The sequence below is a fragment of the Leptidea sinapis genome, chromosome 36, assembly GCF_905404315.1.
Source record: "Leptidea sinapis chromosome 36, ilLepSina1.1, whole genome shotgun sequence".
In the NCBI taxonomy this organism is placed as follows: Eukaryota; Metazoa; Arthropoda; class Insecta; order Lepidoptera; family Pieridae; genus Leptidea; species Leptidea sinapis.
The window spans coordinates 8232473-8259532 of NC_066300.1; the positions used below are offsets into that span (position 1 = coordinate 8232473).

General features: G+C 33.8%; 2 protein-coding genes across 6 annotated transcripts in view; both read right to left on the reverse strand.

The window, feature by feature from the left end:
• Positions 1-27060, reverse strand: part of LOC126975463 (uncharacterized) — a 258862-nt gene that overhangs the window by 83671 nt on the left and 148131 nt on the right. The window lies entirely within an intron of this gene.
• LOC126975438 (furin-like protease 1) overlaps positions 11149-27060 on the reverse strand; it is a 222368-nt gene continuing 206456 nt past the window's right edge. For 2 of the 5 annotated variants that reach the window (XM_050823323.1, XM_050823324.1), the window contains exons 11-16: positions 25424-25563; positions 22392-22510; positions 20892-21317; positions 20227-20444; positions 17287-17380; positions 11149-12384 (exon numbers count right to left, since the gene is read on the reverse strand). In XM_050823323.1, the coding sequence (XP_050679280.1) occupies positions 11756-12384; positions 17287-17380; positions 20227-20444; positions 20892-21317; positions 22392-22510; positions 25424-25563 (1626 nt within the window). In that variant the 3' untranslated portion in view covers positions 11149-11755. Of the gene's footprint in view, positions 12385-12911; positions 17381-20226; positions 20445-20891; positions 21318-22391; positions 22511-25423; positions 25564-27060 lie in introns of those variants that run through there. The other 3 variants (XM_050823325.1, XM_050823326.1, XM_050823327.1) reach the window with 3 other exon arrangements.

The following is a 27060-nucleotide window of genomic DNA, read 5'->3' on the forward strand; positions in this document are numbered from 1 at the left end:
CAAATATTAAGCTCAATCGGTTAATTAAATTAGCTCTGCACCATATTCGTAAATTATTTTTTAACAATAATTCTACATCAATTTTAACATCAATTAGAGTAAAATTATTAATCTTATTATTCTCGTTTTAATATAAGTATGTTGTAGTATTTGCGCCGATATACATTGAACGTATTTTTGTAACTCCTACGGGCTTTGCGCCGCAAACATGAATAGCTGGAAGATTGCAGATTTTTCCTACTTCTTGACACTTATCGTTATATTTTGGACAATTCACACTAAATCTTTATAAATTATAGCCTAGGTGTTATTCTGATGTGTAAGGTATATTATTGTAAAGTTTCATAAGAATCCGTTCAGTAGTTTTTGCGAGAAGAAGTAACAAATAAACGCACACACTCACAAACTTTCGCATTTATAATATTAGTAGAAAGTAGGATATTTAAGGAGGAATTAGAGTCATATTCGATATATATATTCATTAACGATCGTCTCAATAATTATATCCTAGGCGAAAGGTATCTGACAATTTTATTATTTACAACTCATGATTATCAAATTATATAACAAGCTAACTATAAATTGTTTATGCGAACTATTATTGCATATCTTATCACAATAAATACTTAATAATTTGTTATTATTTAAAGTGATAACCCTCACTACTGGGATTAATTACACAAATTAAAATTGTAAACTAAATTTATGAACGAAGCGGAACTCGAACCCGTGACATCTCGCGTTCCGTGCGAGCTCTCTTCCACTGAGCCAACCATTCGAGTGATGTCAGGTTCATAAATCTTGATATGTCGTTGTTGTGGCTTGAGAATTGACTAGAGATGTCGCTCTTTAAATCTAAACAATTTGTTATTTTTTTAAAGAGCAAAATATATCAAGATTTATGAACGCGACGTCACTCGAATGGTTGGAAGGTTTGAGTCCCTCATCGTTCATGAATTTTGTTTTCAAATTTAATTTGCATAATATATACTTATAGATATATATACAGATCTTCATTCCTACAATAGTAATATTTAATTGAATAGTTAGGTACTAAAATGCACTATACAATGCCAAACAGATTTAATATCTTTTAATTAAATAATTAAGTAGTGTCATTGTGTTCATTTGGCGCACAGCCAAGTACAGTTATGCTAATTTTAATGAAAACTTGTATTTAAATTTTAAATGTGAAACTACAACTTCGTTCTAGATAACACATTAGGTTCTAGATAGTTTTATTTGTAAGCAATTTGTTATGTTTTAAAGTAATAAACCTCACTTCTGAAATTTATGAACGATGCGATGATGAAATTTTGTTTTCAAATTTTATTTGTGTAATTAAACCTAGAAGTGAGGGTTATCACTTTAAAAACATAACAAATTGTTTAGATTTGCAAGAGCGACATCTCAAGTCAATTTCCGAATATGCAAATAATTGGATTGAGCAGGTTATCGACTGTAAAGTAGATTCCGTAGATGAAGCCATAACCTGAGAGTTGAACAAAGCATACAAGGTTTATCAACGAGTCGTCACTAGAACGTTTGGCCCAGTTGGAAGAGCGCTCACACGGTTTGCAGGAGGTCGCGGGTTCAAGTCCCACATCGTTCATAAATTTTGTTTTCATATTTTATTTGTGAAGTTGTATTTATGTTATATGGTGAATACTTCTACAAGAACCTAGTAAGACAAATGCTTAGTGAATATAACCGAGTAAATCTTGTTCAATCATAATAATTAATTAAACTGTTAACATTTTATCAATCGTTATTTATTTCCCTTACCCTCACAGCAGTAACATATTTTTATTTAATTTAATACATGTTTTAGAAGCTTAATATTCATTTAATGTGTAATTTCATTAAATTGTATTTTATGCAACTCTCATTTTTGCTGTTTGCCTTAATGTTTTTATACCATTGAATACCTTTTGTTAATATACACTTAGCCTGTCCCGTATTTTGAACTATCGCTGAAATAATCAATAAATAAATTGGACTTTCCTCCTTAAGAATCAATTTTCATGTAAGGCGCCCGGTATGAGGAAAATATGATGAGTAAAACCTACTCATCAAATGGGATAGTAACGTTTTTGGTGCGCATCATTTCTCGCACACCTTTCACTTTTCAGTTGTGTGTGTGTATATATACTTGTGTGTAGCCAGCATACACAGTATACTGCGTGATAGTTTACGCATGTAAATGATGCATGCATGAGCTTTTAAAATTGGAATGAGTACCGCTTTTAGCAGCATTTGTGTTTGGGTATTTCCTGACATATTATGAGCGTTAAGGATTTATTTGATTGTTTTATTAATACGCTTTTATTAGCTTCTGCTGTATGTCTGTTTGTAACCGACTTAATTGGACTTGATTTTGTTAAGTACCTGTACAAAGACAATCGTTCTTGAGAAGTAAACTCCAGTTGTGTGTCGGACCTGACATACACACTTCTTTTTTCTTACATTTTCACTTCAAATTTGTGCATCAGGAAAATTATATTCTTACCCTGTTTTATTATTTAAATTCCTTTTATATCATTTATATATTGCTATATTTTATTTTATTTCGATATTTGAAACAACTGACTTAAGTCGAAGAGTAAGCAGAAAAACGCAAACATGGTGTTTTTGACAAGTTTTGTGGAGAGAATATAGCATTTCGAGCTATGAACACTACTTAATCCTGTTAAAAATATCCTTAGGTCTCATTTGTAGGATGCTAATGCTTGCTGTTGGTTATAGTTAGCACTGGCGAGCCTTTTTGAACTGCCACTTTTCTTTTGAAGTTAAACAAGTTTTTTGGCATGGCGTGACGCATTTTTTTGGTACTTCTCTCAGAAAAGTTATTCTTAAAGCTTGTACTTTTTTGTATAGGTTAATTTAATCATATTAGTAGTGAATAACGAGGATTGTAAGCATATAAACTATTTTCCACGCAAGAATTTTGAAAATATTGGCTTTGTTACATAGATGGCGGGCCGGCAGCCGTGAACTCATATCGCTCAAGGTCGCTGGCATTTAGTGTCGCCTTAAGTAGATGAAATAATTATTGCAACTGTCGGCTCGGCTTTTCTAGTTACTGAATACTCAAGGAACTTGTTTGTAAATATTTAAGATTTTGTGTTTTAAACATTCTTCCATACTCATTGACCCCATAACGAAAGTTTAATAAATTAAATATTAACACATCGGAACGGATATTTTTGATATCAGAGAGGAAACGGATGAACTGACAACGTTTAATTTATACAGATTTCAATGTAATTTATTCCCCATTACCGTAACTCGAACAGCGCCGTATGTCATATTCAAGTTATAACAAGATTTTGTGTCACGTTTCCGTTTTCAATAGTAAAATAACAAAAGTTCGTTTTGCTTAATGTCTCTTGTTTAATACAACAATGTAGGTACCTACATATTTTGTTTACAACTAAATGGAACGAGGCATTTTGTTTTGGGCAAAGAATATGTAATAGTATATGTATGGGGAAAGCAGCTCATATTGAGCAGATCCTGACATATAATTCGTTTAATATGTGTCATGTCAGATACCGACTAAAAGAAATAAACATCATGACTGTAGTGACAAACATATTGCTCCCGCTCCTTAATGACACTACATTAACATATTACTATATAGTTTAAGAGGCTGTTTCACGATGTCCAATAAAGTTCCTGATAGGCTACTTGCTACTTATTTATCGAATAAAGACATCATTTGCGTTTGTATAGATAGTGTTATCTAGCAAGTAAGGGCCATTTAAATAATAGGATGTTCGTAGTAGCAGATATCATAATTATATAATCGGACATGGGTACCTTCAAAAAAATCGCGTACACCTTCCTTAAAAGCCGGCAACGCTCTTGTGATTCCTCTGGTGTTGCAAGAGAATGTGGGCGGCGGTGATCACTTAAAACCAGGTGACACACGCTCGTTTGTCCTGCTATTCCATAAGAAAAAATATGATGGATCGCCTGACAGAGTGACAAGCATTTGACAAAATAATGTCAATTTATATAATAGTAGTAGCCCAAGAGTTAGATGCTAAAAAGAAGAAAAGATTATATTATGATGTGTTACCTATCACTGCTGGCTGAAATACTTAGGCGCTTCAGATATTAAAAGTGTATGCGCCCCACGTGTTACTGATAAAGGATAAATATTAATCTACCGGTTTCATGGTGGGCGTGACCGAACGAAGGGGTAGTAAATAGGAAAAAAAATTTTTTTACACCGCTTTATTGAGAGGAGATCTTAGGTGAACCCTATTGTACCTCCTGGTCAAAAGACTAACGATTTTGACGTGACCAAGAGATATGACCGATTTTGAAAATGCATAAAAAATCGTCACCATGACATACGAACTACTTCATCTTAATGTCCTTGTCGTCCTGAGCCATAATATGACTTTTGTGTGGAGGAATTCCCTTAATCTGACGGATTGAAATTTTTGTTTTGAAACTTTGATAGTTACTTTCCCATTTCCTTATGTAACGCTCAAACTGTTAGATTATTGAAATTCACATTTTACTGCATATGACTTTATGTTTATAACTTGACTTACCTCAATTTGACGCGCTTGAGCTGTTCAAATGATCGATTTTTTTTACTTATCTGATCGGCTGCTCTAGACGTTCGACCCTATATACAGGGCTTAGGTATGTTGGGAGTACTTCACAAGGTGCAAGTTTGTCCCTTTTATGTTATTCTGACGTACTCGAATAAATCCCAAAATCCCCGCTTGGGCTCCTCTACTATAATAGCACATGGTTTTTTTATGTTATGATTTATTGACAATTTATGAAAAGGCTCACATTCTCAAATTTAGTACTATTTAATTCGTTACATGGAAGCGGAATACAATTACGCCATGATTCATTTTATTGTGAAAATACTACTAGTAGTGTTATTATACTTTTTGCTCTTAATAGTGATTTTTCATTATTACACTAGAAATAGAGGATTGCTAGTAACTAATTCTAGTAGGCTTCATAAGATACATAATAGCTTTAAGGGTAAATGTTAACACTTCTATAATAAAGTCCAAGCCACTGTTCAGGCTTAACTATAAATTAATTTAAATGTTTTATAAAAAAATTGCTCTGTCGTAAATCCTATTACATCACTGCTGAATATCTAAATGATCGGACAGCCTGGGACTAGATTGTGATTATTTTATAGCGATAGAATTGACTGTACAATATTGTATATATTTATTGAAAAGAGCGCAAAAAAAGAATGCTGGGAGAGTTTCTTGCGCCGCTTCTTCACTCTCAGAGCGCCATTTGTTTCCGAAGCGGTAGAGTATCTAGTAATTATTAGAAATTACATCAAAAAGAATTCTAAAGGAATCAATATTGAGTTGAATCAATATTTACAAATAGAAATCTGTAAAATATGAAATAAAATTTTCATTCAAGGCCATTAAGCTTATATTACGTTATTTCAAAGAAGAAACAGTTTTTCTAATATTTTTATTTCGTGAAACGGAACTATCGAGTGCGAGGTTGCCAGACCAATCTGCCAGATAAGTCATCTAGAAATGAAATATAGTGATTGTGAAACGCAATCTGTTATATCTGGAACTTTTACGTAGCCATTAATTTGTCTAGCCTATGACCATGTGCAACTTTACTTGGACATTGTGAAAAGGCCCCTTATATCTAATTCTTTATGTTAATTTGAACTACATTTAAAGAATTAGGATCTGCTAGTTGCTCTTACCAAAAAGAACTGTCCAACTTTCACCGCGTCATATTAGAACACCTGCTATAGAAAATGTAATGTAATAATAAACTGGTCGATTTATTTCCGAAGCTTCCGTAATTTATATTTCATTCGACACGTGGGCTACACAAGCTTGTTAGGGGACGGATATATTATTACGGTGTTAGATATTGTACTCCCTCGTGCAATAATTTGTGTTTCTGGGGAATATTTTTGCGAGGAGAATCCGTAAGACGAAAATAAAAATCATCGAAGTTTAGGTATTGGATATATTATGATATACGACCCATTCACTTAGTTGCCTTATTTACAATTGTAACTTAAATTCTAATCAGTGATGATGAAAATCCGATTTAAAATTTTAAAAAGTCTTAGTACCTACTGTAACAATATAATAATAATAATAACTTTATTTTCTCACCAACAACCAAAATTACAACACAGCGAAAACTTAAAAATACAGGGGTACAAAAGTTTTGGTCGTGCAGCGCTGGTCCCTGTGGTAGGTAATAAAATAGCTGTATTACTGGACACCAGGATTCCACTTTTACAGTGACTAAAAAACTCTAAAAATCAAAAGGATAGAGGTAAATGTGTGTGTGTATGCATGAGAGGGAGAGTGTGTATATGTGTGTGTGGGAGAGAGAGAGAGGAAGAGGCTGTATATGCGATAGGGTGTTCTCGGTTCATAGGTGTGCTAACCATCCAAGACCTCCAGAAGTCCCTCTGTGTAAGTAATATATATGTAAGTCTTGCAATAGGAGCCATTCGTGTGCAGTTATTCGACATATTTTGTACATGCTTAGACCATACAGACATAAGACTTTATGGAGCTTATTATAAAGGTAAGGTCCCAGAAACAGAAAGAATCTGCGGCTGAACGATGTCCTTACCTTCGTAGACGCTGCCACATTATCTATGATATGGCTATCCCGCCAATCTGCACATAAAATCACTTTAACACTGGCCATCGCATGAAAACAGTTTATGTTTTTTTTATTTAAACATAATGTACCTCACAAGTAATACATAGATATAGATTGCTAGAAACTATATATATTTAATACAGTATATTTACTTATATTTACAATACTATGACTACATTACCTGGAGGCGTACCAAGAATATTGGCAGCATTTCCGCGTTGGATGGCTAGGCTGATCCGTTGACCGAAATAGCTGCCATCGCTTGGGTTTCCAGTAGCCCTATTGAGTGGCGAAGATAGTACTTTGTACATTCTCCGCGCTTCTGGGCCCCACGGGCCAAGTGTCTCGACACCAAACGGCACAAAGATATAAGACTCACTGAAAACGACATATTCGCGACGCTTGCTGTCTTCGGCAGTGTAGTGTGGTGGCCAAGCCAATCTATTTATTAAACAACAAAATATTTTCTATATTGATATTATGGTCACTATAAGATGTTGTTAAGTTGGCTAATTACGTAATAACATAAGACAGAAGGACCCCTAAATAGGGACTAAATATATTGACAGACTGTCAATTTATTTAGTCCCTATTATTAGGCATTAGGTATTAGGCGAGACTTGGTTATTTTTACAGGTTATGTTTTTGATGGCATCTCATTCCTTTTTTTTAGATAATTCAACTTTATTCCTTTCCGATACCTTCTACATCTTGAATACCAACAACAGGATTTTCTTAAAGCCCACTGTCTGTCTTATGAGCTTTTCTTATTTTTTTAGGCAGTCTTCCTCCTTCCTTTTTCTTTTCCGGTACTACTTATTTCAGCTTCAGCTTCAGTTTTATCGAAATCCATCAATGTCTTAATTGGTTTTTCTCGGAGATTTGGATTGAACAATTTTTCACAAATCTGGACATAAAACCCTTTTTTTTATTGTATTCATAAATTGAGAATAGCTGCCCCTTAATACTTCCAAAGTGGTAGTTAGATTCGACTCTCGAAAGTGCCACGTAAACTTGCAACATCAACTGGTTCATCTTAATTTCGGTCCAGTTGACCGAAATTGTAAAATACTTTAGTTTTTCTTGATTTATACATTCAACACTAATTTGAAGCTTCTATGTGTGCTAGAAGTGCCTTATACTTTTGATGATCGGTCAGTCAGTCAATCAGTGAGTGAAAAAATTGAGAAACTGTGACTAGTTATAATTCTTAAACTGGTGGTTCAAATTGACCGATATTTGAAATATACCGTGTAAATACAATGTCTCCTTGCTTACTGTTCATTTTCTATTCAGGCTTCTAATTTTACTCTCTCTGTTATATGAGAAAAGGATGGTACGGCCGTGCAACTTGTTTTTGCTCGACTTGCTGCTGACATTGATATAGTGTTTGCTCTACAAAAGAGAGCTGTTCGTGCTATATATTACGTTTGTTATAGATAGTCATTCAAAGAAAATTTTTAAGAAATATATAATATTGTGACTGTTCATTGTCAGTACATTTATGAAAATGTAATATTCACAAAAATCGTCACCTTTTTGCTCTTAATACTGATTTTCACTATTATAACACTAGAAATAAGGGGTTCTAGTAGGCTTCATAAGATACATAATAGCTTTAAGGGTAAATGTATACACTTTTATTATAAAGACCCAGCCACTGTTCAGGCATAATGTATCTCTTAAATCCTACTACTCCACAGCTGAATATCTAAGTGATCAACCAGCCTGGGACTAGATTATCTTTATTTATTTATTATTATTAATATTGTATATTTCATTAAAAAGAGCGCAAAAAAGAATGCTGGGAGAGTTTCTTGCGCCGCTTCTTCTCTCTCAGAGCGCCATTTGCTTCCGAAACGGTAGTAGTATCTAATATAATATTAGAAATGACATTAAAATAATTCTAAAGGAATCAATTTTGAGAAAATAAATGCCATTTATGCCTTGGCGGGGACATTGCTGTGGCCCCAGATGCCCCCGTGCCGATGTCAATATTGCTATTATTGGATCCCACCTAGCTCCTATACTACTGTAGCACTCTTGTCGTATCTCGTATATTATGAGGGGAAGTCGATCGCACAGTATTATTGATGTTGCGGGTTGTTTCGGGATACACGAGAATATAACGAGTTTTTTTAGTAGTTTAAGTGAATGCATACCTTTTTCTTTTATATAACTAATATAAATGTATACCTATGTGATATATAATTATAAATGTGAGTTATTACTCTTAGCCTTATTTAAACATTGTGAAACAGCCCCTTAGACTCTTAGTACAAGTAAAGTCACAAATAGGCTACTTGCCATTATCCATCGAATAAAAACATTATTTGCATTTCACAAAGACGCAGTAAGAGCCTCCGTATTGTTTTCAAAAGGTGTGACATCAGCATTGCTGACGTCACAATTGATGACTGGCTGGTATTACTCATAATTGGATCATCGAATGGCAACTGCACGAGTATTTCATCACCATCGTATATTCCACGGGCAGCGTAACGACGTCCCAGATAGAGCCGAACGACAGCTCGAGCACGAACGCTACTCGAGTCGAGTGTCGACAATGCGGCCGTATTTATAGGGCTCGGCACACGTAATCAAATGATGATATATGAACTAATTTTAAGTAAAATAATTCAACTTAATTATTCACGTTTTTATAATAGTTGTGTTGTAGTATTTTCACCGCTATATAAATAGTGTTATCTTGCAGATAAGCGCCATTTAAATAAATAGGATGGTTCTACTGGCAGATATCATAGTTATCTGCCGGGTACTGGATAGCCTTACAGAGTGCCTAGAATACGACAAAATAATGTTAATTTATATAATGGTAGGGGAGCCCAAGAGACTAAATAAGTATTTACTCGAGCGTTATGGGAAAATAGTGGATTGTGAATTTTAGATACGAAAAAAAAAATTATACTATGATGTGTACCTGTCACTAGTAGGGAGAGCGTGTACACCAATGTAAGGCCACAACAAAGTCACAAAGAAATACTCAAACGCTTCAGATATTAACAGTGTATGCGCCCCACGTGGCTGATAACGGAAAAATATTAATCTGTTGGATTTCTTGGTGGGGATGGCCATACGAAAGGGTAGAAAATAGGAAAAAAATGTGCAGCGCGTCATTGAGTCGAGATGTTAAGTGAATCCTATTGTAGCTCCTTCTTTCCCTCCAAAAGACGTGTGTCGGTCCCTTTTTACTGTCGCATTTTCGTTTCATCGACTTTCTAAATCACAACAATGGTAAAGAAGTTTTCACTTCAAAAATAAATATATTGTGATAATTGATTTTATTGTGAAAGCGAGTGGTAGAAGTATTATTTGGAGATATACTATTAAAAGAAAATTGTAAGATGAAATAAAAATTTGCATTAAGATTATTATTAAGTTATTTATAGTATATCGTATAAGATACAGTTTTTTTAATATTCATTATTCATTACGTCAATCGGAGCTATTGAGTTCGAGGTTACCAAACCGACCTACCAGATAAGTTATCTACAAAAACAAAAAAATTAACAAAAATTACTTCAAAATTACTATTCCAAAACAATAGATATAATGTGCACTAATAAGTATAAAAATATTTGCGTATTTTTATACAATCTAATTAATTAATCTAATTCTAGTAACTATTATTGTTATTTTTGGAATCGGTGTCCTTCCGCTGCAACCCGCTCTCGCCTCTCGCCTCCTCACGACTCAAGCACATCTCACCTATGTATGTAGTAACAAACCTATCTTGGTCATCCAAGTCACCGACTGGATGACCAAGACAGGTTTGGTGTCATCACCGACTCCAAAAATTACAATAATCGTAACTAGAATAATATTAATTAATAAGATTGTATAAAAATACGCAATTATTTCTATACTTTTAATGCACATTATATCTATTGTTTTGGAATAGTGTTTTTGAAGGCGGTTTTATTTTTTGTAAATATTTTTTTATTTTATGATTTTAAGTGAATTTGAAGTACACTATCTGAAAGTTTGTCTAAATATGTGTAAATATACTAATTTTTTCAATGCAGCAATGAACGTAAGAACTTTGCAATTTGATAACAGACAGTGTTCCGTTACTTTGTCATGGATTCCGTAATCAGAACCTAACCAAACTCACCAAACTATCTTTGAAGTATATGCTTTCCAATAAAAGAAGATTCATCGAAATCGGTTGGCGCGATATTGAGTTATTCGTAAATTTATCATCCACTTTGCTATACGTATGTATAGAAAAAATTAAGACTTTTATGGTTTTCTTTTTCATGGATTCCACTGTCAGATCTGGACCAAATTACAATAACCACTCTGGAAGCAGCAGCTTTCAAATAAAAAAGCAATTTTCAAAATTGGTTCACCCAGTCGAAAAAAAAAATGACGTCACGTATTCCTAAATTAGGGAAAATATTGATTCACACAATGGATCAATTAGTATTTTTTATTATTATGACTTAATCGTAACAATAAAACAATGTGTTAATAGGAACTCATTTATTTTATATACAAAATATATTTACACTACGACGCTTTACTCTAAATGGCCACTTGAGCAAATTTAATTAAGTAAAGTTAAAGTATTGGATTTTATAATAGTTATATTATGCTCATCACTAAAAAAGAGGCGTATATATAGATAAGAATATCAAAAATTCGTTTTATGGACGGTGTTTTGATCACAATTGTATTATAATTAGGGTGTCATATAATAAATTCGATAATCACAAAAGATATAGAATTACGAGTAATATAGGGTGTACCTTCTATAAATGTATACTATATTCTATAAAAGAACAAAACATAATTACTAAATTGTGGAATGTGATGTACATTTAAAATTGTTTTGTACTTAATAATAAAAAAAAAGTAAAAACTACAAAAGAAAAAAAAATAAGTGAAAACGATAGTAAAACGAATAAAAAATAGAGACCGAAAGAGTTGCCAAAGGTCTTTGGATTAAATAATACAATTTAATTTGCAGCTCATAACAATTACGAAAAGTTGGATTTAGCAAATATTTTTATTTCAGCTTTGTAAACACTCTTGTCTTCACATATCGTGTTAGACATTATTCCACAAGGAAGTGCTATAAATGCAAATCATCATCTGTTTCGGTGTCACTTCCACCATTCAATGCTTTGTGAATCTCCTCTTCGATCTCCAAAGCACTCTGTTCTTTGTCATCTGCAGCAAGTTCGCTGTAGGCTACTGTAATATTATTCCTATAATTGTTATAACAGAATGTTTTATGCACACAACTAATTAAAACATAGGTTGTAAACGATCCAAATACAATTACTACCACCGTGAGAATTATATTCATCTTGTAATGCCAGTCTGCATCGGAAATTTTTGGAAGCACTGTATTCGGATAGCAGTAGAACTTCTCTTCTGAATCGGTTAAGTTGAAGAGTTGGGCGTCATCCAAGCATGAGGAACATTGGCTGTTATGGGGCCCGGTACAAGACGCGCACGTGTAGTGGCAAGGAAGGCAAATAAGTGGTGCCGTGTAATTCACTTGCGGCTCCATATCAAGAGCTTCAGTAGCAAGCTTGTTCATGTACTGCCTCTTCATCACAGCCGCGCCCCCAGACTCCAATATGGTGAGGTTACGGCGCCTCGAGCTTCGTTCCATTAGGATTTCACTCGCATAAGTCCCGTCTGGACAGCGCTGGTAACATCGACCCGCGTACAAGTGTAAACCCTTCGCGCACTCTAGTGGGAAAACAGAATTTATGTAGTTAGAGAGTTGAGTTAGCAGATATCCGTCACCAACCAGCACCGAATCAGCCTCCATGCACTTGCGTCTTGCCAGCGTGATGCAGGATTCCATGAACGCCGCGATGTTCGTAGATAGTGAATGGTAACAGGAAAGGAAATCATTACATCTCGTCACTGATCTCAAATAATTTTGTTTTTATACGAAAGTTTAAAGCAAACGGACGTCATAAGTAGAGTAGTGACCACATGCCAGAGACGTGCAAAATTAAATGAAATCAGGAAGAAAAACATGAACATGAAGTATATACGATGTTACTGACATCGACGGATTAGCTGAAGCGAGCTCGACGATATTAGACACAACAAGCAAAGCCAATCATGCAAACATACAAAGCTAATACACAAAAACGTCGGTTTGATTCAGTCAACAGTATAATAATTATAATACCAAATATTATTAAAGATAATGAGTAACAAAAACGATCAGAGACAAGATTTAATTCAACAAATAAAAATCTAAATCCATTTTGTAATAAAAAGACATTTTATTATTCTTTCATTCACATCGTTTTCAATATATACAAATTTAACATTTACATTCATAAATATAATTATTGAGTACTCTACAGCCATATTATGAAAAAACGGTTATAAAAACAAGCTGGCGATTTCAGTAACATCGAGTGCTTATGTGTGTTGGATCTCAATTTTAACGTTAATTTTATATTAAGTTGAGTTTTATAAGTTTATGTAACCAGCAGTCGATGAGAAATCATTTCTGATCAGTCGTTTTTGAAAATTTACAATTGTGAGCAATTTGTACAAGTCTCCAAATTTATGAATAAACTACTTATTTTATTAAATAACTAACAAAACTTTCTCCTGGTCAAAAAGTTTATGGTAATGAATCTATACTCTAAACGTTAAGTACATCAAAACATTTTAGTAGACACTTAAAGGATGATAATGTATTCTATTTTATAACGGACTTTCAATTACAATCATATTTCTAATTAATGTTCCAAATGCTAAATATTATGCTTTTTGACCAGTAGAATGTTTTGTTCTATAATATGCCTTAGTAATTATATTATCTAAACTAAACAATATTATGATGGTTCCACAATCTCCGGTATCACAACCACATTATGCAATATATTTTAATCTACTTATTACGATTTATGCTCATCTCGCCACTACGTTAACTTTCAGTTAAGTACTTAAGGCTTGTGATAGCTTGTACTGATGCGCATACGGTTAAGAACTAAGCAATATTTTCAGATACAATGGAGATAGTTCCTGAAAACATTCCAAGCCACAAACATCACATTTTAAGAAATTCATGTTTAAAGTTTAATAAATATTAGTGTATTCCATACATTTAGGTTGGGCTACAGCGTCATGTTGTCATTTAAAGAGTGACAGTAGGGCTGCCATTTTTTGTCAGTCCGTTAATATGAATCATGTGAACAGTTTTATGTTCTTAACTCAATTTCGACATAATTGTGGTTTGGACAGTTTTTCTGGAATGTCCGATTAGTGGTGTTTATTATATACACATATACTTAATGAAAGCTGTTAACCTTCTTATCAAATTAATTTTATAATTAGATGTAACAGGTGCAACGATTACATTTGACTGTTTCATTTCAAATAATATAGCTCGGAATAAAGAATCCATAATAATTATTGCTTTAAATTATTGGGAAGACAAAACTTTGTATTAAATTATACAAAAAATCCATACTTTGTGTCGCGGCAATATGGGCGTTGTTTAAATTATTTTAAATCTATATTATTATAAATATTAAATCTGATACAATCTTACTGAATGAATCCAATAGTATTATTACGTGTTATTCGCATATACAAGCTATCACAAACGCGGACACTATATGGATATGTACGATTGTTTAAATCTACAGAGTTATGGAGATGGTCATCAATGTTAGAACAGAGATAATTTATTTGTGCGATCAATTATTGGACGTTGATCTAGCTACATTCTGGTAAATTACCAGCGCCTTTTAGCACGACCCTTCACAATGATCTCAGTAAGATCAAGTATTTACTCGTGATATTGAATGCAGCTGCACTTAAGATGTTGTGTAACGGTTTGATGGATGTAGGTGCCGATATTGGGGGCGTAAGACATTCCATCTTAGGTTTCAGTGTGACGGGGGTAGAGTTATGTAAACGAACTTATCGCTAAACTGGAAGTCGTTTTGTGATGCAATGTAATAATAAAGTGACATTGTTATGGGCAGATAATGATAATAAAAACTTCACCAGAGATAGATCATGTGCTAGTTCTGTCATTTACTCCAGTAAAAAAAATCAAGATATATTTCGATTTAAAACCCCGCGAACCAAAAAATTGAGGAACACCTTTAGGAAGGAGGAACTATGATTTAAGTACAGTTAAGTATAATTGAAACTCTAGCATATTATGACAAGTGCTAGACTTTAGCTACTAAGCTGTTGTAAACGCATCATAATATATTAAAATAACTTTGAAACATCACCATCACACTCCAGCGGTCTGCTACAAATATATAAATATTAATTTATATCTAAGTGCTTAATTATTTCGATAGAAAATGCATTTACATTTGGCATTTGTTTACCGTTCTTTTGGCTTATGGCGAATTAAAATTGTAACATCAAAACATAACATTTCGTATTGTGTTTCTTTTTGTTTAAAATATATGAAGCTTAATATTGTATTATTCAGATTTACAATATCGATTTGTAATAGCAATAAATGAATCATAAATATTAACAGTTCTTGATTTGTAAATTTATAATAATAACTTACTATGATTTATATTTATAATAATTAAGATTTCATAAAAAAAACAAAACATTTAGATATACAACAATAAAATGGGTAAATGAATATTCCAGTGTGGAGAGTGGAGACGGCCTTTGGGTACCGCCTCCGACTGCACAAGGTAAGTGTTTTGACCGTAACAAATGAAATATTTAGTTTAATTAAAAATATACCTACAAATTACGACTACACAGTAATAATCAGTAAACCTACTGCCCAGTCACCAATTATATATGAGCTTGACATTAGTCCATCTTAATAAATGACTCTTCAAAATTTTCAATATGAGGATAATATTTTGCTTATATTGACCACTTCACCGGTCACAATTTCATGAGAATTGGGAATTTTCCATGAAATTGTGTCCTACAGACTGACAAAGCAACTTTCAAATTTATATTAGGAGCGACGAGAAAAATTTGAGGTTTTGTGTAAAAGGAAAAATGTAACATAAAATTCTTTAATAATAAAACATTTATGTTAGTAAACTATCGAACTAAAACAAGAGAGGTCTACCTGAAGTGGTAGTTGTATGTCGTTATAACCTCACGGTTTCCTCTCTAACCAATTCGTTTAAATAATACTTCGAAGTGGACGAATCGTTTTAAATACATTATTAATGTAATTGCACTTGTTACTAGATCTTTATCTGTGATTTACAAAATACATTTGGACACATTTATTTACAACTCGTCACAGTTATCGAAAATATCCCGCTATCTACTGTAATAAGCCAATGAACACGTTATTTTATAAAGATATTTTGAACAACTGTGACTGTCAGTCCGCAACATTCGAATTTAACGCTGGCTGATTCCCAATTTAAAAAATGCAATGCGATTTCTAGAAAGTAACAAAAGTAAAACGTTTCAAAAATAATTCGAATATTCCGAACTTGGAAATTATTTGACACAGCGCGGTACGTACTTATAGAAAATAATGTTGTAGTATAAAACAATTTCATAATTACGGTTTTATGTTCACAATAGTGTATAAAACAAACATAAATAACAGCTTGTACTTATAACTTAATAATTGTATTATATTTAACTAGAATCACGAGGGTCCATGTAAGGGTGCCGTCATGTTAGGTAGTGTCGCTTAACTTCAGTTGTAGTAGGTGTCATATTGAAGCCAGAGAGAATTAACCAATGAAAAATGAAATGTTAGAATCAACAAATTAATATCAAAGACGTGACGTCTCAACGTATAAGTAATTCTCCCTATAGCGCTGTAGCCCGGCCCCATATAACACGGGGATTTCCCACATACACATTTCTGTAGTGTGAAATTTATAATGATTTGTACAGTTCATAATTAGCTTCATTGCCCGTATGTCAATTTTGTTATCAAAAAAAATATTTTATTAAATTTGTGTATTAGAAACCTTAATAAAATAGTAAAACTACGCAAACAATTGAAAATACTCGTTTAATTGTAATTAATCATTATCATTACGAATTACGGTGTCGTACAAACTATTTATGATCCTCTATAGCGTTTTTCCTATAACGCAAAACCACTCTACCGCGTTATGGGGAGATTACCTGTATTTAATAAAGACAAGATTTTTAAATAATTGTTTGAAATTGTTGGAGTTCTCGCTGACTCTTAATTGACACGTTAGAATTCGGTATAGAAATAGATTCTGCTGTGTTTATAATGTTTTATGTTTAACAATAATAAACATTGTTTACAACACGATATAAATTGTATTAGTAGCTGATATTTCAAGCCAGTTGTTGAGCACGGGTCACATTCTGATCAAACATGTGCCTGCTTCGAAATACCGGCCACAAGTTCATATTACACCGTGAAAGCCAGTGATATTTGAAAAGTGATAAATTGTTTCTCTCTTTAATAAAGTTTCACAGCAAGTCGCCACTACCGATGACGTCAACCAAAACATGGACAAAGTTATTATGACTATCTAAGCGACGACGGGTCATGGAACAGGGACTCGCCCTATCTTTTCCCTTCGTTTTGTTTTGAAGTTATTGCGCAGTAGGGTAAGTATAAAGCGTCGGCGGCTGTAAGAATAATGAGAAGAAGTAGACACAAACCTAGACACCTGTGGGGCGGCTGTGGAGCCAGCATGCCGCATCCATTGCTCTTGAACTGCTCGCTAGAGGTTACTGATGGACCTTCTTCGCGGATCTACAGAAATAGTACAATAAATTAATGATTATTTATATGCTGAAGAACGGAATGTATCATACAATATTGACCCGTCGTGTATGGGCTCTTTTCATTTCTCTTGGCAAACAGGTACGCAGGTATCAGACATGATTTGCAGGGTATGAAGTTGGACGGCAGCCAAATAAATGATCAAAGATCATCATCATGGAAGTAATTAGTCGACAATTACTCATATGAAATATGTATCTATATTTGAAAATAATTATGAATTATATAGAATTTTTTTATTTTTGGTTATTTCATATCAGTTGGATATACCAGATATGGATGATTGATGGTGGTGGGAAAGTCGGCGTAAGCGAAGATCCCAGGATCAGATCGGTATTGAACAGAGGTTAGCTCTAAGGTTTCATCGAAAGATACCTTGAATTAATTGGTGACAATTCCAGACAAACGATGAAGAAAATGTTAGAATCGTAGAAAACAGGCACCGGAAATCCCAGCCTGCTATTATTAGAAACAGGCGTTTCGTAACAATGTTGATGAATGTAAAAACTTTAGAACTTTCGAGATAAATATCACAGATAATATTACATAGCCTGGATAACTGTTGACATATACGAAATTGTTGCTTCTTACTACTACTTTATACTGTTACTGTTATGCTATACTAACAAGACATTATATTTAATTTATAAAATAAGTTTGTTATACAGTCATTACATAATATCTAACCTGCAGTTATACGTCACAGCTATTTAGTTTAACAGTTCATTGAACATCAAGTGGGAGTTTAGGAAGGCCAAGTGGCGTTTCTAAATATTAATTAACTGTTGGATTTGGGTGGACGAACAAGCGTACTTGTCACTTGATGTAAAGTGATCACTGCCATCTTCATTCTCCTGCAATACTAGAAAAATCACAGGACTATTGCTGGAAACAAAACGAAAGGAAGCTCATTCCACAATTTACACCAGACTAGGAGTGAGAGCAATACTTTATACTTGTCAGGACTTGCACTTTGAAGAGCACAACAATCTGTGCCAGCTTTAAATAATGCCGTGCTCTATTTATGAACCCTAGTTTCTTCGAAGATTCGTCAATTGGGTTACTTTTTTAACGGATAAACTTGAGTATTATGGGGGTTTATTTAAACATGACTTACATTGAAAAAAATCTGTAGTATCACATCAGCCACTGCAGCGGCACTGGCACTGGGATCATCCGAAGGGACAAACCTTTCCCCAAGGGTTGGATGCAATAAAGGAACGCATCCTATTCCTAACTAATAGTGCCAAACGTGGCGGGTCGCTGATGGTCTGCAACGCGAGATAGGCTAACTACTAGTAACTACCGGAATGTGTTAGCAGAAAATCCAATAAGGACCGCATGTAGCTATCCATTTTTGGCATTGGCGACATTACCAATCGGGACAACCTTAAGCCAACTTTACTTTACGTAAAGGCATGCACAAATCACCCTGCGTATTAGGCATTTTGCCCGTTGAAATCACCCAAGACTACGATTTCAGCGAAGGGGATCTGTGCAAGCTCGTCGTCAATTGCCGCTTGAAAGCAGCCCTTAAGATGATCCGTTTCTGTGTTACCACTATGGGACCTGTAGACACACGCATAGATGCGGACGCAGTCCTCAAAATCTACGCGCAGCCAGAGATTAAACAGGTGCGACAAAAATAGCCGAGACGGCGAAAGCACATATCCTCCCTAATGATAGCACGAGATAAAAAATATGCTCAATTTTGTACCCGGAATATGTTAAGCAATTGTGCGCTGGGTCAATGTATATGCGTTTCCTTAAGGCATAACAAGGCCGGCTGTACCGTCTCTTGTTATGGTGGACGGCGTATTAGATGGAGTAGATTCCCCCAAGATTGCAACAGTCCACATTAGGCGTGAAGCGGGGTGCCGTGGTATTGTTGCCCTCGAAAACACAATATTCTGTGGCCTCCCAGGAAAACGACGGGAAATCCGAGCGAGACCGCTCGGGGAGCGATTCCCCGACTATGGCAGAGCTGGTACATCGTCTAATTGTTAGGCTAGATGTAAAACCTCTTACCTACAGACTGACTGTATTTATGCCGGCGTAATATATCTTGATGAAGGATGACACTATTACAATAATATCTTGGGAACAGCATTTGGTACATATTTTTTCATCAGTATAGAGATCAATTTAAGAACTCGTAGTTTAATCATTTAACTAATGTTTAAGTGTCTAGATATTTATAATTTGATAACATTTAAATTTTATAAACTATAATTTTACTCGTAAAACCTTACTAAATAGCTGCAACATACGAATTAATAAAATATTTAGAAATAATAACACTCTACGGAACCAGTACTATTATGATAACTACGACGAAAACTTAGTAAATATTATTAAAATATTAATAATTCACATAAATTTATTTAATATTTACTTTGTATCAAATCTGCACAATCTCCTCACGGTGAACGTCAAAATAATTGAAATATCTATACAAAAGTAACAAAATAAATATAAAAAGAAAAATATTACATAAAATATTTTTAGTTGTGAGACTATTATTATCGGCAATGTCACATATTATAAAGTTCGTTTACTAAAAATACATGTATACACATAGGAATGAATCCTTTTTGTACATATAAGTAAGTAATGCAAAATAAATAATTTACTAGAAGATTTTCTTTGATTAAATGAAGTATTCATTCTCATTTTTGAACAATTAAAACGAGTGGAATGAATAACAAATAATTAATTCATTCTCCTCTCATAATTCTGCAAACACGCGTTATGTTAATTTCAGTATCTAATCATTCCGCATTCAATATTTTAAGAAGTATTTTGTTTTAACTTACCGCATGGGACTCATGCCATACGAGTGCCAAATCATCATCAATGGAGTTATGTTTTATTTCTTCTTGGGGTTGGTCAGGAATCGTCGGCTCTTTGGGTACACTGGACTCATGACTGGATCCCCATTCAACTTTTGGAGTGTTCTCTTGAGTGGCTTCATATTCATGAGGCGGGGTTTCCGTGCCATAGAAAATTAACTCCCACTGTGTCAAAGGACCAGCTGTAAAGTGAGATAAAATAATGTTATCAATACCGTCGACATACTGCCTAACACTACGCTAGCAACCAAATACATCTATAAAAATGTGATCTAAAACTTAAACAAAAATGCGTGTAAAAAAAGCTGTCAAATCATAAAATTAGCAATCTTTATAGAGGTTTACTACGTTGTGTGCTTGTGTTGTAGTAGTATAGTAAACCTTTCACGACTAGAACACGTACGGTAAAGTTGCAAATAATACAGATTCTACAAAAACTCCGGCAAAAACAAAAACATCAACATCCATGTCATACGAAACTTTTGTAATGAACAACGAGGGAAAGGCTGAAAACCAAAACAGGCACACGGCATGCAACTGTAGGACAACTAATGTTATTGACGTGCTAGTTCGCAGGTAGTTTGATCAGACAAAGCGCTCTCATCACAACTTGACAACATGCACGGTACCGTTGGCTTGAAGGGGCGCTGGATATATTCGCTGGATTTTCGGATATTTCTCAAACAGACTAGACATTTTGCGCTCTCTGGCGTCTGCCAGCGGGTCTCTCAAGTCGGGAACAGGGGTCGTGATCCGCGATGTGGAGCTCTCCGTCGGCGACCGCGTCGCGGGACGACTCTGTTTTGACTTCTGTGCATTCCTATTGAGGTTCTTTGAATTTTTATTCTTCTTTCTCTTAACTAAACCGACCGTGTAGGTAGAGGTAATTGGTATCGATTTTCCTTTGTTATTCTTTCTGCCTGCCTGAACAACGACGGGTCGAGTCGCGTTACTCTTACGTAATATTGGATTCCTGAACGGTATTGGATCGTTTTTAGCAGCCGGTGTAGTCGTTCCGTATAATGTTAACGACCATTCTTGCAATGTCGCCCGACCTAAGATATCGACAAATTGTTTTTATTGCAATATTTTCCAACATACGACTACATTTTTATTACCTATGTTGTGACGTTATAAGTGTTAGTTATCGAGAGGAACTCTTGGTCGTATTCAATCAATTTTGAGAAAACCAAAGTTTTTAAATCAGCTTCACAGAGACTGATATTTAGAAATGAAAATAAACAGTTTGTAGTTCCCAGCGATGATGATATTCTCGACTGCTTGCAAGGCAAAATAAAACGCAATTCCCTAAAACAAATCACTAAGATTGTTACAAATCTAGCTAACAGACTAAAGTTTAAAACGATAAAGTTTGTTGTCGCTTGGAAGTATCGGTGATCAAATTGTATCGAAATTCGACTCAATTGTGTATTCGAGTTAAATGTTTGAAATAGTTTCTCGAATTTGTAGATTAATTCAATCCATTGTTTGACTTTGTTGAACCGTTAATATCGAGACAGAAATTAGACAATTTCATTAATTAATATTTATTATACAATATTAATAATGTACAAAACAAATGTGTTACGAAATCTAAAAGAATTGTTAAAAAACGTTTGTGTGGGAAAGGTTATTATAGCATAGATTTCTAAATGACACCACAATGACTGGGTATGAAGAGAATACCCTGCTTAATTATAAATTTTTATTGTACGATGTCACATTGTAATCCATTTTTATATTTAACAAAAAGCCCGCTGAATTTCTTGCGCCCGTTCTTCTCAGGTCTGAGGCAGTCTATTTTGAAAGGATAGGTGATTTTGAATCCTATTTTGAAAAATAATATTTGAATTATTTATTACATACCAGAACCATTTTAAACCGTTGTGGCTTCATCTAAATGATCATCACGAGGATGAAATGGACTCAAAATAAAATCGTTCAATTAAAATAAAACAAATAGGTTTTTCCGCATACAATGGCCATAGTCCCATCCCCATGCACTTAGTAGATCTTTCGTCTCAATTAAGGTGCTCCCATTATAGATATAAGATTAGTAATATTCAGATATAAATTCTGTCTCTAAGAACGACTTTTCCATTCGGTGACAGTTGGCACAAGATACTTACCCATGTATCGTCCTTCATTGGAGACCTCTAACTGCCAAATACCCAAGGGCGACTCGCCCCACATGTGCACAGACATAAACGGCCATGAGTTGAACCCCGCACGAGACGAGTCATGTGGCCTGCGTGATCAGAACAAACATTAACATCCTGCCCTAAAAAAATGCTTATCTCTGTGTGCGAACTGTGGACAGGTACGGTTTTACGATATATCATTTTAGATGCTATGAATTTCAAGACAAGACATCAAATTCAAGTAAAATGATTTTGTAGGGATATGAGAAATGTATTATGATTGATTTACTCTACTAGCTACACCACGAGGAGGCTGGATGATCCTGCTACTAAAAAATCTGTATTTTTTTTTATAATCGCTAATAGAAAGCTCGTATAATACCTTCTTATTTAATTACAGTGTGTGTGGATTGATGCATCTTCTATGCTCAATAACTCTTGTGTTTTTACTTAGTAATTTAAATTACCTTTTTTTATGTAGTACTCATGTAAGGCATTCTGTATTTGACGTTTGAGTATTATTTCATTTCATTTCATTTATTTATTATTAATTATAATTAAATACATCGTTCTTCATGCGTACTATAAATTTACAGTCTCAGTCTCAAAAATAGAAACAAAGAGGCACCTTTAAATTAAATTCCTCTGGATGGCTCACTAGGAAACCCTGTGCAGAGCCAACCAGTGATTACCGTCTGCTATTTAATTTTATTTAATGTTAATAATAATTAATGAAGTAGAAATAAGACTGACACTTAAACAATATTTATCTAACTTTAAAGCATACCTATCTTATAATAAGAACTGTAATATAAAATTAAATAATAATAGATAAAGCAAATAGTTATACAGATAAAGCAAATAGTTATAATCAAATATTCATAATTTAATATACAAAGTTATATTAATTTTGAGTTAATAATTTTCTCGGTTTCATCATAGCTGTATTGTAAAAGCCACTCTCGTACTGTAGAGTTTCTCGTCGTAGATCTTACTTTGTAAGAAGAGAGGTCCACAATTTTTATTTTATTATTTACTTAGTTATATATTTAAGGTCCTAGATAGCTAGCATGATTTCGACACATGACAAGATTGAACTTCGGAACACAGTAAACATTTTCGAATCTAAGAGAAGGTATAGCCAAATTTTCTTTAAGGTGGCCGGGCTTTTTGTGCCCGGGTATATTGCATCACTTTACATATATTGTAATTGAAATGATTAATGAAGATGTAAATGTTGATTTAAAAGAGTGCCAATAAGTTTCTTGCCACTTCTGCTAATTAAAGCTCAACCTTTTCAGAAAGTGTGTCAAAAAAAAGAAAGGAAACTTTTTTAAACTTGGAAAGGAGGATTTTTGATTTATTTTGCAAGGTCAACATTACTTGTAGTTGTAATGTAATACTTTGCGTTTGTAGAGGTATCATCAACCCTAACATTATTTTGATATCAAAAACAAGAAACCACTGATTTAATAAATATTGAACTTTAATAGAACTATTATAGAACGACTACAAATCTAATTAGACTTGATCGAATCTAAAGAATATTAAATACCGTTCCAAGGTATCAAAGAGCACCATGTCATGAGGTTCATTGCGAGCTCTCATGGCTCGGTGGAAAACATGAGACAAATGGCGTCTCTCACTGGCTAAACTGTCATTATTGTGAACGACACTGGCGCAAGAATCAATTATTATAGCTTTGTTTATTAAAAAGTCAGTCTTATTGTAGTACATTGGAGTCTATATTTAAGAGATAAAGTTTATAAAATTACGATTTGAACAATGACATTCTATACATATGGACATATCATTCGCAGTCTGATAATGGAACGGCAAAAGTGTGCTTAAAGACAATTTAAGCACACTTTTCTCCTTAGTCGTGTGTCAATCAACAAGCCATTGTCAATTAAAATTACTTAAATAATGAGGCATCCTCAGACGTCTTGTCTCGCCAAAATCTGGCACGAGACTGAATCAAATGAGCCGAAAGCCGCTCTTTTATACCTTCGTCCCATGAAATGACGCGCTTCAAAGTCTAATAAACTTTATTAAATTAGGCTTAAGCTAAGCGCTTTTGAATCGTCACTACAAATATTTCGTTAAATTACTGAATTTACCATATGTTCGTAAAAAGTTGAGCTCGTGAGAAGAACATACAAGAAACTCAACGGCCGCTCTTTTCAATCAAATAGAGTATTTTACAATGTCTGTAATATAGATAATAAATTAGTTTGTAAGGTGCTGCATCCAATATGTGAATCGTGTTTAAATAATGTAAAGAATTTCATAAAAAGTAATAAAAAATAACTGAAAAATTTAATAAATTATCGTGTATTGGCTGCATCAACCTTTAATGTTTGACTTCATTGTTTTTTGTAAAGGATGCTTCGTGAGCATGATGGTAGTGATTACTACATAATTAGTAATTGCATCCAACAAATACAATGTATTATAAACTAATCTTATAACTAAACTTATCATCAATCTATCTTCATCAATATCTAGAATTTTGACAGTGAACATAGAATACATTATCCATTTGTTTATACATAATTTATACATAAATAAATAGTTTTACTTAGAGGAAAAGCGTAACGTTATACGCTTCTGCTTAAATTAAGTTAACAACAATGTTGGGGTTCACTTATGGACTTAACGATCTCACTCAGGATAATCAAATAACAAAATCCATACCACAGATGAACCCACTTCTAAAATAATTATGATATAGGGCCACGAAAAACTGCACGAGCTCTTGGTTTGTTTGATGATGAGACGATTCGCAGAGGCTAATAATATTATCTCCAAAACGGCTGCACTGATTCGCAGCTTCAGGCAATCTTTAGAGACGCCCAGCGAGTGATCATGTGAAGTTCAACAGCGAGCAACAGCATCTAATTTTGAATTCCTGACAAGTTCTGTGTTTATTTATAAGCTATCTGTATTTCGTGACCCTGACACGTGTAATCAGTTGCTCCTTGATTTTCTCAGAGACAGTATAGAATATATCATGTTACCTGGGCGCGAGCAGTGTGGCTCTAGTGCCAGCCGGAGAGATCAGAGCTATCCGAAGGTCACCCCGCCTGGCAGCAGACAGAGATACCCTCGCCTGCACGTGCTCCAGGTAGTTCACTCCAGGACAAGTCCCGACATCCAGCTGGTGACAAAGACAGGATCCTTTAGTTGCATTACAGATTGTGTCTCTCGAAAATCTTAGTGGGTTAGCATCTTACTCAAAATTAAAATAATAATAATTTCACTTCTGGGATTAAATATACAAATTTAATTTGTAAATTTAATCCCAAGGCTCAGTTCGAGTTCCGCATCGGCTATTTATTTTGGTACAAATTAAATTTGTATATAATAATACTTTATAGATATGAAAATTAAAACCCGTGCACCAAATATAAGGCTCATTGACTGATAAACACGTGTAAACCGGTGTACACCCTAACAATATGAAACTTTTACTTACAATATGAATATTTCATGACAAATTACATGCTTGGTAAATATAACAGATTATTGAATGTTCACAAACAAAAATATTCTGACGTGCAACGTGTTTTTGGAAATAATTTCGAAAAACGTCTTCGAACTTCATCACGACAGCGCGTCCTCACACTCCGTTACGATAATCAGTTTTTGCCTCAAATATAGAACTGATGAACCCACTTCAGAACTCTTGAAGGCCAGCTCTCGCCCTTGTTATTTGTTTTTTTATTTTCCAAAAAAAATAACGGTAAAGTAATGAAATAACTAAAAATTTAATTTAATACACCTCTTATGCAAAACTTTACCTTTGATATGAATAAAATACTATTATTTATACTTGCTACAATTTGATAGGTCTTAAGTCGGTGCCAAGCCCTAAACAAAATAAAACTTAATATTATATACAGCTTACTTACTATTATTATTAAGGTTGTCTGGCCACGCGTATCTGCCTATTTCTACCTACTATTACATTTAGCTGACCGACTTCAAAGCTATCAATATGTAGCACATACAAATAATAGTATTTTATTAATATTCAAGGTAAAGGTTTCCATAAGAGTTATATTAAATTAAATTTTTAGTTATTTCATCCTTTTCCATTTTTGAAGTCGGTTTTTTTAAAAGTAGTTTTTTTACTTTTTAGTGACAGTAAATAATAATATATAATCAACCTGAATGAAAACTCATAAAAAAGCCGTACACAAGAAACAATTATATCATCGAGATAGACAAAAATTTTCATAAAAAGTGTTAATAAAATGAAAACTACTGGGCGAAACTAAATAAATTTTATGGGACCAAATGGCATCTATTCTGCTACGAACTAAAGAAGAATTACGTAAATCGGATCATAAATCTCAGAGTAATCGGTGTACATACATAAAAAAAATAGCGCGCGAATTGATAACCTCCTCCTTTTTGAAGTCGTTTAAAAAATTTAATTTAATAAGTAATAATAATAAATGCAAAGTGTTCAAATAGCGAAGGAATATACTTTGAAAAACAATAAACAAGTCATACGTTTGTACATATTGTTTCACTTGTTCACCATATCTTTGACTGTATAAATACCTAGTCTTGCCATAAATAAATAAATAAATACTGAAACAAATAAAAAAAAATTCTAATTAATATAACGTTTATAACTTTTACAGTG